Below are 11,274 nucleotides of genomic sequence, written 5' to 3' on the forward strand. Positions count from 1 at the left end.
CTGCAATTCTAGCGCTGTTTATTCTGAGATCTGATGAAACACAGTTGAAGAGAATGTTGAGATTACAAGCAGGAACAGGAAAGAATATGCTTCCTGAAGTTCGCCTCCTGTTCCAACAATCTTGGTCCACGCCATGTTGAGGCCAGCCTCGGCCCATGTAAGTCGTGACTCTTTTTTGGTGGTCTATGCATGCAACACCGAAAACGCCTTGGCCCTATTTTACAGGTAATGATATGGTACAAATAGGTGGTACGAAGAAAGGAAAACGGATTAAGACAGTATATACGCTGCAAGGAAAAGTCGCACCAATCCCTCGCAGTCTATATGGCATTAGGAGGAATCTTGTCACCCTTTTCGAGGGCCTGCTTGATGGCTTCAGAGTTGATGACGCTCCCCATGACCTTTGTCAGCAGATCTTCATCAGGCTGCTGGAAGCCCGGGCGGAAAGGCGGTAGGGCCTTGGTGCATTCGGTCAAGTCGTTGATGTTGTTGACACCGAGCAGAGACATGCGGACGTACTCTGTCGCATACGCCTAAGGTTTAGGTTGTTAGTCTCGGGAAGTCTATTCAGATGGGACGAACGTGTGACGCCGTCAGGAAAAGTCTTACCTCGTTCCACATGAACTGACCGCGCGGCCCCGCTGCGAATGCCTTCCAGACCCCATTGGTGCGAGGATCCTGGGAAACGTTGATGTCGCTCTGGAACTTGAAGACGGCAGGAGGAGCATTGGGGTTGAGCGTCTGCTGGTAGTAGGCGATATCCCACGTTCCTGGCGTACTGTCTTGAGGCGAGTCGGCGCGCGAGGGATCAACGAAGCGTTGCTGGCTCGTACTGTGCGCGCCCATCAGAGCGACGAGGCCCGCTGGCGTGAAGGATTTGTCTGCAAAGAGCTTGAACAGTTTGGCTGAGCTGTCGGATGGATCCGGCAAGAGCTTCTTCACCGACGGCGTCGTCGAGTCTTTGCGACCAATGAAGGTGCGGACTCGGGGTCCCAAGGGGCAGGAGACGGTGGCAACGTTGGACGCAGTCTGGATTAAATCGGCCATGGAGATCTTGTACCTTTTGTACTTGGCAAACCAGCCCTCCATGATATCGCAGATCTCCTCGAGGCCTTTGTTGTCAGAACGCGTCTTGCACTCGTTGGCAAGAATGATGGAGCCATCGGCGCCAGTGCCGCCGGTGGATTTGGACCAAGATGCCGCGTCATGGAAACCAAGGCGAATAGCACCACGCGCGACATTGTTGCAACGGCCGGCATTGCCCACCATTTGTGCGGCCATATCGTCGGCAATGTACTTCCAGATGCAACAATCGTCCTCTCTGCACTCCGCCGAGTTCTTGGGCGGAAGATCGGAGTCATCGTAAAAGCTTTTCAGGTCCTGCCCTGGAGCCTCGGCAGTCAAGATATCTTTGATTGCCTGGCCGGTCGCAGTGAGTTCGCGGCCCCGAAGCGTGGCAAGATCGCCAATAAGCTCTGTCGAAGGACCGCCACCGTCCGCTTGGCGAGCCTCGAGCTTGGCATCGGCCATCATCTTATTGATGTCCATACCGGGGCGAGCAATCACAACACCGGCTAGAGCGGCAGTGATGAGAGACGTAGTCTTCATGATTGTCACGACCCAACACTAGCGACAACAAACAAAGAATAAGGGATATAAACGACTGGAACGAATCGAACACCGCCCGAAGGTCAGGATGGCTGCAAGTCGAAGCGAAAGGTGGTAGAGCTGAAAGCGAGAGATGCAGTGCTGGCTCGAGATACCGTATCGAAAGCGATTGCCATTGTTAATTATATTTATGGCAGACATCTTAGTCGGAGTGCGTTACGAAATGTTCTAAAAAGCTTCTTTGACTTCCGGCTCATGGACAGCCGGCCGCTAGGACAGCGAAATCCCAAGTCTGATTCCTGACATGAGGAGATGCAGATGGAGCAGCTGCGCACTTGGTCGTTCAAGTCCGTCCATGTTACATGTCTCTGAGACAGGCCCCGCGGCAGCGGCGATCCAAGCAATCTTCTCGTTCAACGTTTTGCTTGCGGCCGGTACCGTCGTCAGCTCTAGGCATCGAAGTTGAATAGCGGTTCCGAAAAATCGCCAAGATTATCCCTGTCGATGCCATGAAGAGCATACGCGCTGTAGATACCATCGATGCTGGTTGTGTCCAGTCAATCGGCGGGGTCGTTTCGTTCAATGCCCCGCTACGAGCAGATAGACCACGACCTTCTTTTGTGGGATCTGATGCCGATCGGAATGCGACCGTTGCTTCTCCTCGCAGCACAATGTAGTCAGGGGCAGGAAAGTCTGCACGGCCATTGATAGGCGGTCGATGCGAAAAGTCAGCGGGGAGCCTCGCGATTCCAACCAAAGAGGACATGAACAGCGGGAGCCAGTCGCTCGTCTGAAGATTTTGGTCGTTGTCGGGCTAAGGCTGCAACGTGGGGCATGCTAGTCAGGAACGACAGTGTCTGTCCAGAACGGGGAATAGTCTAATGGCGAGAACGCTTGGTCGTGGCGCCGTTCAAGTCAGGCAGAGAAAGTTGTGTTTGAAGGCCTCGCCGGCGGTCCGTGTGACGGAACCAGCGAGCAACTGATGAGGCTTTCCTATACCCATGGGGAGAATGGCGACATAGTGATGGTGGCTTGCAGAACTCAGCTGAAATGTTGTTTACTCAGTCTCTGAATCGGCCGGCTAGGTCGGCGATGACGACACTGCTGAGTTTAATGCGCTGATATCACCCGTTCGGCCGAAGAGACTTTGCATGTACAAGAATACGATGGCATGTGAAGCCTATACTTCGGTCCCTCCATCCGTATGGTCTTGATATCCGCTGACATGAGCTCGGGTATGCGAGGCACAAGCTGCTCTCTCAGCCTCTGCAGTCGACATTTGCTTCCACCACCTGCGGCTGACCTCTCGGTCCCTCCCACAACACGGCCTGGGCCAGTTTCCGCGTCCTCACTCCACTTGCCGAGTTCCATCTGATTCGCCGGGCAATTCTTGATCCGTGTGGCTGAACAGTCTGGAGGGCACAATAGCTCGGATGATTCTGGGACTCGGCGCTCTTATTGATCGTCGGCGGGAGCCGAATCTGCACAGGGCGACGTGGATACCGATATGAAATGGGTGTCTTGATTTCTCTTCGGTGATTTAAGGCCGCGTCAAAATCTGCAGCATGCCATGCAAAGGGATGCGCTCTTTGGCTATTCGTAGATCTTGGCTTCAGTCATCCGAAATCCTGTTGTCGTTAAGCTTACATGCTGAGACCTCGGCCAGATTCAGATACACGCCAGGCCATCGATCTCGCCGTTACAACGGAGGAATTAGGGCCGTATCACGGTAGCCGGAGTCGTCGCAAGATCAGCACCTCCAAACTAGTGTTGTCAGACCAGAACCGCCATCATGTTCTCAAGACAGAGCAAAATCTTTGTCGTGAAATACGTCTAGGGCGACTCACTTGCACGCAGCGTTTCAAGCCCTGCAGTAGGATGATGCTCTGCAGAGTCATCAATGGACTCGCTATTCAAAATGCCGTTAGGGCATCGATGATACCAGGCGTCTCTACGAGGCGCTTCGCCTGTCACAGACCAAAGAGCCTTCAAAATCGTGTTGCTCACGATTCCTCGGAGCCATCGGCCGGATGACTGATTGGACCTTGCGCCAAGGTCCAGATTTTGAGTGATGATTCGGAGCTGATGCATGCTGATGCCAGGCGAGGCTGACCGTCGTTGCCCGCGACACCCAGGCCATTGTCCAATTCCTCATCCCCGTGGCTAGTCCAGCCGCCAGAGCAGGTGGCGATTACCGATCCTGTGGGGTGGACCCCTGAGCTCCCGACGGGTGATTGATGAGCAGCCCAGTCCCATGACTTGTCATGAACGCCCTCTGTGCAGCCAACGGCTTCATAGACGAGAACTTGGCCAGTCTCTGTTCCCGCCCATAGCTCGAAACCACCGGACGATTCACCAGTACTGGGGAAGACGTCGCAGGCCAGCCTTTGTTGGCTGTTGGTGGTTCGGCCCACCAGGACGCTCAGAGGCTGGCCTGTTCCACGCACATCGTAGACGAGAATGCCGTTTGCCTGTCGCTCATTGATGGCCAGATAGCGTCCACATGGGCTCCATATGGTTTGAACAATGCCGTTTCCCCCGATATTTCGGCCGAAGTGAGACTTGTCAACGCCTTGGATGCTCCAGTTCGCAACGGCCTTGTTTGTCCGAGTCACGTCGTAGAGACCCATCCAACGGGACCAGGTGCCGGCGGCGACGATGCAAGCGCCAGACTCGTCCGGGTATTGGCTTGACAGCGCAGAGACCATTCCCTTCATGCCAACGCCGCCACCTTTGAGGAGATGCCGCTTGGAAGGGATGGTAGGGATGGTCAAGATGGGACCATCAGAGCCAGTCCGTGATACGTCAAAGTGGTCGAGGCGATTTGTCGAGCCGGCTAGGAAATGGGTCCCAGGCCAGGACCACAAGAGGGACTCGGGGCAGATGTACTCTTCTGTCTCTCGTCGGATAAGCTTGTAGGAGCATAGCGGAGGCGAAGACTGAGAGTCTGCAAAGACGTGGTAGAGCTGGATAGGGTGATCTTTGCAGGCGAGAAGTGCAAGCTGGGTTTGCGGGTCGGCTAAAGAGAAGTAGGGTGACACAGCTGCCGAGTAGAAGGGTTCCGGTAGACGCAGTTGGCCCTGCAGCGTCAACGTCCGGGGCCGGCCGTTGGGGTCGAGGAGATCTGCCGGCAGTACGTAGGCCGACAGCCGGTTGTCGGACGTTGTAGCGATGAGTGTTGTGCCGTCAGGAGTCCATTGGACCCCGCGAAAGAAGCTCTTGTGGTTTCCTGGTGGATCGGAATCTCTAGCGGCTATCTCGGAGGAAGCTACGAGGTCCATGGAGGGGGCGGAAAGATGGGAGGGGTCCTTGGCCGAGTTTGCTGGGTCGGAGTGTTGCTGCATGGGGTCTGCATCCTTGTTTTCCGCCGCGGGATGCATCGTTGGTTACGGTTGGAGGGCAGGCAGGCGATAATGAAGATGCACTAGCATTACTCAGTGGTGGGTGTGATTGGCGATGGAAAGTGAGGCTGGATCGCGCAGGGCGTTGCAGAATCAAGATTCTGCAGGCGTGAAGATCGCAGTGATATCGCCCAGGAAGCTAAACGGGGGTGCAATGTGCAGGTATTTGCCATTGAGAAGGAGTCAAGGGAATGTGGAGGGAGGGATGGGGTGCTCCCCGACTCGTGCTGGCGCGGTGTGCAAGTGTCAGTGGTGATGTGATTGATGCATCGTCTTTGCCTTGAAATTAAGGTCAAGTCTGAGTCGAGCAATTGGCAAGAGGAAGATTGGAGCGTTGTGTCTGCATTTCTGCACTTTCAGTTGTGACCCTGGCACTGACAAATGTGGAGACAGGTTCGGTGAGAAGCCCTGGTTTTTGCCTTCACCACTGGCCTAAACTGGCTCACCACCTTCTTCACCGACCAAGTGAGTGTGCAGGGGAAGGTCGGGTCATCATGTGGTCCGTTTCCGCTGTCGGTGAGGAAGGCAGTACCTTGCTGGGCACGAGTACCTTACAAAGTTGGAGAGGGCAGGCACGTTGATCGGCAGTAGAGCCCCAGAACTCAAACGGCTTCCGACCTCGAGCACCAAAGTAAGGTAAGGTAAGGTGAGGTGCCTCACGTGCTTACCTAGGCAAGTACGGCACGGTACTTGGCAGGTTTTTTGTTGCAAAGCCCAAAAGATACTGCGACTCGCGAGTGCCTTCCTTCCATGATGTTAGGTAAGCAACTGAGCGCTCTTGCGTTTCAGCCAGGCAAGATCCAGGTACGTATGTACGGCGCCGACAGCACTGCAGGCAGGTGCACAACGAAGTAGTGGAGGTCACTGAGACAGCGACGTCATGGGAGAAGCTAGCGATGCATGTTCCTGGTCCTAGCGCTGATTGGGGAGGGACTTGCCGCCTGCAACGCCGCACCGAGCTGACACTCCAGTGACCCTACCAGCGGAAGGTACCTACGAACAGGTACCTGCTCACACTCCACTGCTTTGGCCTGCCCGCTGTGAGCCTGTGACATGAATTTTGCAGGTTGCACTGCACTGCGCCGTCCCGCCCATATCGCTTTTTCCCCGTGCTCTGTGCCTCTCCCGTCCTCAGCCCGTACCTACCTAGGCAAGATAGGTCACCCGTGTGGCTATCCTTCGACTCTGACACCCAATCTCCAACCCCGCTGGTGCCGGACTTTATTCCTCCAAAGCACCATATCCAGTAGACCGACTCGACAGCTCGATTCACCCTCCAACACTAAAGTGCCCGTCTGCCTTCCCTTCGGTGCCCAGATACTGTGGATCTCAGCAGGTGAGACCTTGGAGACATTCTCTCGACCCATGGCTGGTCGGGTCGACTCATCATCTCTGCAGTTTCCTCCGTATTACCTACACATCGATCTGAGCCAGGCAGGCCACCTTCAGTCCTCCATACACTACAACCGCAACTTGCAGCCAAGTCGCCGTGGGCCGGACTCTCTCGCGCCCATCTTCGCTGTTGCCGACTCAATCGTCCCGTCTCTGTCTTCTCTATCTCTCGACGACTGCTCCTCCACTTCAGCTTCATCCCCACCCAAATCACCGAACCACCGACGGGAGCGAAGCCAAGGCGAATCCAAAGTCCCGCGACTACTTATTCCTGCCCTTCCGACGATTACGCAATGCTCGCCTAGCTGCTGCTTCCTCTTCCATCTTGCCGCTTTGCTTTGGGTCTCCGGGACCCCGTCATCCTACCTCTGCGACGCGACGGACAACCCGCCTGTGGTGATACTCGAGAAAGAGCTGGTGTCACTGCCCACCAAGACAGCCGAGGCTGTCCATTGCAACCCACTTCCGAGACCAACGCCTGCATACTGCCATACTCCCGACGGTCCTTCTTCCAAGCATGGTTGTGACAATCTTTGACGACCGCTGTGCCGAGCTTCGCGCTCCTGGCTTTCTCAACTTGACGATTTCCATGTGAGTCAGGCGCTACGGGTGGTATCCTATTATGCCGAGCAATAGCTAATTCCTTCCGCCCAGTATTATCCTCATCGGTCTCATCGTCTCTTACCTGCCGCAGCACTACCGAATTATCGCCAGAGGAACCTCGGAAGGCATCTCGCCATGGTTTGTCTTGCTAGGCGTCACCTCCGCCACTGCCGGCTTCGCCAACATTCTGACCGTTCCGCCTTCGAGACGCGACATTGCCTGCTGTAGCGAATTGGGCACATTTGAGTGTGCTGCTGGTCTACTTGGAATCGCCCAGCTGGGCATGCAATGGATCTCATTTGCGCTGATGTGAGTTTTCCTCTCCCATGTTTGTTCGCCAAAGGCATACACATACTAATTGATGCCTCTGACAGCCTTGTCCTATTCCTCATCTTCTTCCGGTACGACAACGCGACTGTTCCCGATGAGGAGCTGGTCGACAAGCCACCCTCGTGGCACACTGCCATAATGGTCGGCTCCGTGAGCTTGATCCACGGCCTGCTTGTCATCATCCTGACTGTGGTCTTCACTACCGCGCTCAGAGACCACCTCGACTTGTGGGCAAATTTCCTCGGCGTCATGGCCGCCGCTCTTGCCGCGGTTCAGTACATTCCACAGATCTGGACAACCTACCACATCAAGCACGTCGGCAGCTTGAGCATCCCCATGATGTGTATCCAGACCCCCGGCGGCTTCCTCTTCGCCGGAAGCCTATTTGCCCGCCTCGGCTGGGAAGGATGGAGCACGTGGGGCGTTTTCGTCCTCACGGCCTCGATACAAGGCGTTCTTCTCGCCATGGCCATCTACTACGAATTCCAGGAGCACCACGGAGAGCCGCAGTCTCCAACCCTCGTCGACGAGCCAAGACGTCCCAACCCGACCAGAACATACTCGGAAGGTTGGGAGCAAGGTCTTCCTGGCCCTTACACCGCCCATCCCGAACGGTACGCCGACACGGAGGAGGAGTTGGAGCGGTTACAAGACAGAGAGGAACGGCAGGTGGAGCGAGAGACGAGACCTCTGCTGCGTCCAGGCGGCATTGGTGACCCGCACAAGAACTACAATGCCACGGACGATTGACTGCCCCCAATTAGACCGCTCTTCATTTTGTTTAGGCTCGGCCTCGTCGGTTGTAGCAGTACTTATTTTAATAACGGGGAGACCTTGCAAATACTATTCTTCTTTTTCCCCTTCTCTAGTCTGAAATACATCCCGTTGGCGTATTGTTTCCACAATGACCTAATCATCGGCGTGTTTGTCAATGATAAGGCTATATCTACCTTGTACCTAGGTAGAGGTACTCTCCCATCACCAAGCACGTGAAGCAGGCGCAAAATGACTCTGCCCTGGAGTAACCTCCAAAGCACGAAAAAGTCATCCCGAAAACGACCAAAACGAAAGCGAGCAATACGGGCGAACCTTGACCCACCCATCTTGTCTCTCGTGCATGTTGCACCGCAGGGTTCTCCGACGTCCCCGTGACCATCGAATATTCAACGACATGAATATGCCAAGCTAGCGCCTATAATGGAGTTGTTTGTTTGTCGCAGTGTGTGCATGGTGGCCCAGTGGGCTGCCAACAATATAAAAATGCCAAGCCGGCTCCGATGGAGTGAAGGAAGTACCTGGAACATCGTGTTTGAAGCAAGCCCATGGGGCAATGCTTAATCCTCAAGTCCATCACGCGCTCCCATTTTGTATTTGACACCTCCGGCCTCGTCATATTCGTGACTAAATATTCTGCAGCCGGAAGGAAGTCTGTGAAGCCGGGCTGTTCAATTGGGCGTTTCGTGTTGTAGTCCCTCGAGCATTAGGGATCACCTCGTGCGGGTTTAGACCTCACTGCCTCGGGCAATATTCGTACCGGATTATGCGACTTGGTTACCGAATAATCCGCTATGGGTACATTGTGCGTTGAAAGATGTTCGATCACGTTTCAGCTCACATTTAAGTATCTGCAATCAAACCGCGAGCTTGTTAGTCGCCCTCGCCAACCAAAGCTAGGTAACTGGCATCCAAGGTTTGAATACCCGGCAAGTCTCCATCCGAGATCTCGCTCCAGAAATCACCGCAGTTTGTCTGCTCCCAATGCCACATGCGTGAGCATGCTCTATGATTTAAGCGTCTCAAACGTATCTAACCAACAGATCCCTTCCTCCTCCAAACAACATCTACTCACAAAAGAAGTCTACAAGAGTGCGTAGGAATGGTCCGGTTTGCAACAAAAAGAGCGATGCTGTGACAGGCAGCAAAATGCTCAGCACATCTCCCACAGAGGACGAGGTAAGACTGTATGCTTCTTCGGACTGGACCGCTTGCCTTGCTCCCGTACCGTCACGTACACCACCCGGCGGGCAGGCTCGCCTGTAGTGACGGAGTGGGATTGCAGACCGTAGTAATCCGAGATGGAATGCGTCAACCATCGCCTGTAAAACACCAAGGTCAATAAACATCGTAAAGAGAAGGGCAGAAGGGCCATACTTGAAAGAAGCACTCTCGTCATCTCCCAATGAGTCAAATACCATCCCGTCATCAACCTTCTCACTCCCCACTTCCCGCCTAGCCTTCTTCCACCCCTTGCCCGCAGAAGCCATCCCCTTCCTACCGACAAACACGATCTCCTCGTCCTCGCTATCCCCCTCCGCATCACTAGCCTCGCTCCGCTCCTTCAAGAAACTCCGTACGGGTTCTTCGAGCACGCGCACCCACCCGCGAACGGCGGGCGTCCTCTTTGCGGTGTCACGCAGGTCGCGCGGCACCTCGCCGACGGACAAGCCTGTCGCGGACCCGTCTTTGCGTTGCTGCTTCTTGCGCTGAGCCTGGAGCTTGGCGGTCTTTTCTTCGATGCGCTGGCGAAGACCGGTATCCCAGTATTGGGCGACTTGGTAGGGGACTACTTGGACGGGGTATGTTGGATGGACTTCCCAGTCGCTTGGGAGTGGCGGTTGAGCGTTTGGTACGCCGATGAGGCGATCTGTGAGAGGGGAACAATGTGGTTAGCTGTTGAAAGACAAAGGAATACCACGGTGATGTGTTCATCATTGCAAAGACTCTTGTGCTCAAGAGAAGGGAAGGCCTACCATTCTCCCATCGCCGACGCGCCCGGCTCCCCTCATTCCCCTTCAGAAGCTGTTCCCTTTTCTTCTGACTATCCCGCCTGCTCAATGGTCGCCGGATAGGCGTCTGTTGTACAGTCGTCGTCGTTGTCTTCTCGGTGGCAATCGTGACGGCGGCAGCAGAGGCCTTCTTGACCTGTTCATCGAGGTTGATAGCCAGCGGCGTTCCTGTGCCGCGGGCAATGGGACTAACGCTCAGGGACTCGAGGGCGGAGACAGTCCAGGCCTCGATATCGACAGAGCCGGCGGTCGCGCTCTGGGCTGCGACGTGGGCGGCGACCGGAGTCTGGGACTGGGGCGGCGGCGAGGAGACGGTGTTGGGGATCTGGTGGTCGATGGCCTCGGGGGGAGGGACGGCGCTGAAGATTGCCATGTTGGGCGGTCGGAGTGGTAATCGCGTGGAAGGATGGCTTTCGGCGGCAACGGTTGGATCGGGAATTGGATAGATGGATGAACGTATGGATGCTGGGAACGAAACACGGCGAGGAGAGGTGACGGGATGTAGGGTTCAGGGCTGCCGATAAGGGGGCGATAAGGGCGGCGATCGCGGGGTGGGTGCTGCAGATAACAGAGAGTCTAGGTGGCCGGGGAGTACCTAGACAGGGCTTTGGTGCAGTGAGGCGTCTATCGCAGGTTTAGGGGCTGTTCTAAGGGTTTCGGCTGGCGAGCGAATCTAACAACGCGCAGAGGTCTAAGGTAGGTAGATCATAGGTACGTGTACGACGATGGTAGTTGGAATGAGGATGAAGTGGGAGTGGCATTGATGGGGGAGATCGATGATGGCGACCGGGGTTGGATTAGCTCCGGGGGGAAGTGGTGTGCAGTGGATGACACACTCGATTTCGGAGCTTCGGCCAATCACGATGCGAGCGCAAACCACGCCTTCCCTTTCGGCGCGATTCATCAAAGCTGATCGTTGCGGCTCTTGTACCACGCCGAACCAGCGTTTCTGTTCAACGACAAAGAAAGACGGAAACCAAATTCGACTTCTACTGTAGTATTGATCAGAGGATTGGGGAATTTTCGATATTTGATTGTGTGAAGAATCATTCGACGTTGTTGGGTTGAGCGCTGTCGAGAAGCTCCGAAACGCGCTACGTGGCACTAGCACGATCTACCGCGTGGCGTCTCTGCGCACGTCCCGACGCGATGGA

General features: G+C 55.2%; 4 protein-coding genes across 4 annotated transcripts; 1 reads left to right on the top strand and 3 right to left on the bottom strand.

The window, feature by feature from the left end:
• Nucleotides 1-320: 320 nt before the first annotated feature.
• BDZ83DRAFT_593806 (peroxidase) lies at nucleotides 321-1,608 on the bottom strand (the record flags this gene model as incomplete). Its single annotated transcript, XM_060506666.1, has 2 exons — nucleotides 321-533; nucleotides 610-1,608. 2 exons carry the CDS (start codon nucleotides 1,606-1,608, stop codon nucleotides 321-323), a joined length of 1,212 nt encoding a protein of 403 aa, XP_060357816.1.
• A 1,645-nt stretch (nucleotides 1,609-3,253) lies between these two features.
• BDZ83DRAFT_192343 (WD repeat domain-containing protein) lies at nucleotides 3,254-5,225 on the bottom strand. Its single transcript, XM_060501605.1, has 2 exons — nucleotides 3,456-5,225; nucleotides 3,254-3,372 (listed from the first exon to the last, which is right to left on the bottom strand). The coding sequence occupies exon 1, from the start codon at nucleotides 4,986-4,988 to the stop codon at nucleotides 3,612-3,614; it is 1,377 nt and encodes a 458-aa protein (XP_060357817.1). The 5' UTR covers nucleotides 4,989-5,225; the 3' UTR covers nucleotides 3,254-3,372; nucleotides 3,456-3,611.
• A 1,422-nt stretch (nucleotides 5,226-6,647) lies between these two features.
• On the top strand, nucleotides 6,648-8,115 carry BDZ83DRAFT_192380 (ATP synthase F0). Its single transcript, XM_060501606.1, has 3 exons — nucleotides 6,648-6,992; nucleotides 7,056-7,313; nucleotides 7,379-8,115. Exons 1-3 carry the CDS (start codon nucleotides 6,919-6,921, stop codon nucleotides 8,082-8,084), a joined length of 1,038 nt encoding a protein of 345 aa, XP_060357818.1. The 5' UTR covers nucleotides 6,648-6,918; the 3' UTR covers nucleotides 8,085-8,115.
• Nucleotides 8,116-9,261: 1,146 nt separating this feature from the next.
• Nucleotides 9,262-10,493, bottom strand: BDZ83DRAFT_758433 (R3H-associated N-terminal domain-containing protein; the record flags this gene model as incomplete). The annotated part of the gene is made up of 3 exons (XM_060515034.1): nucleotides 9,262-9,430; nucleotides 9,486-9,978; nucleotides 10,085-10,493. The coding sequence occupies 3 exons, from the start codon at nucleotides 10,491-10,493 to the stop codon at nucleotides 9,262-9,264; spliced, it is 1,071 nt and encodes a 356-aa protein (XP_060357819.1).
• Between the last annotated feature and the right edge of the window lie 781 nt (nucleotides 10,494-11,274).

This window comes from Colletotrichum acutatum, assembly GCF_030867785.1.
Source record: "Colletotrichum acutatum strain CBS 112980 chromosome Unknown BDZ83scaffold_227, whole genome shotgun sequence".
NCBI lineage: Eukaryota > Fungi > Ascomycota > Sordariomycetes > Glomerellales > Glomerellaceae > Colletotrichum > Colletotrichum acutatum.

Bases quoted from the DNA above. Each gene is read 5' to 3' on its own strand.
- BDZ83DRAFT_192343 (XM_060501605.1), bottom strand. From the start codon at position 4,988: ATGCATCCCGCGGCGGAAAACAAGGATGCAGACCCCATGCAGCAACAC.
- BDZ83DRAFT_192380 (XM_060501606.1), top strand. From the start codon at position 6,919: ATGGTTGTGACAATCTTTGACGACCGCTGTGCCGAGCTTCGCGCTCCT. The intron at 6,993-7,055 runs GTGAGTCAGGCG...CCTTCCGCCCAG, and splicing joins CTCAACTTGACGATTTCCAT to TATTATCCTCATCGGTCTCA. The intron at 7,314-7,378 runs GTGAGTTTTCCT...TGCCTCTGACAG, and splicing joins TGGATCTCATTTGCGCTGAT to CCTTGTCCTATTCCTCATCT.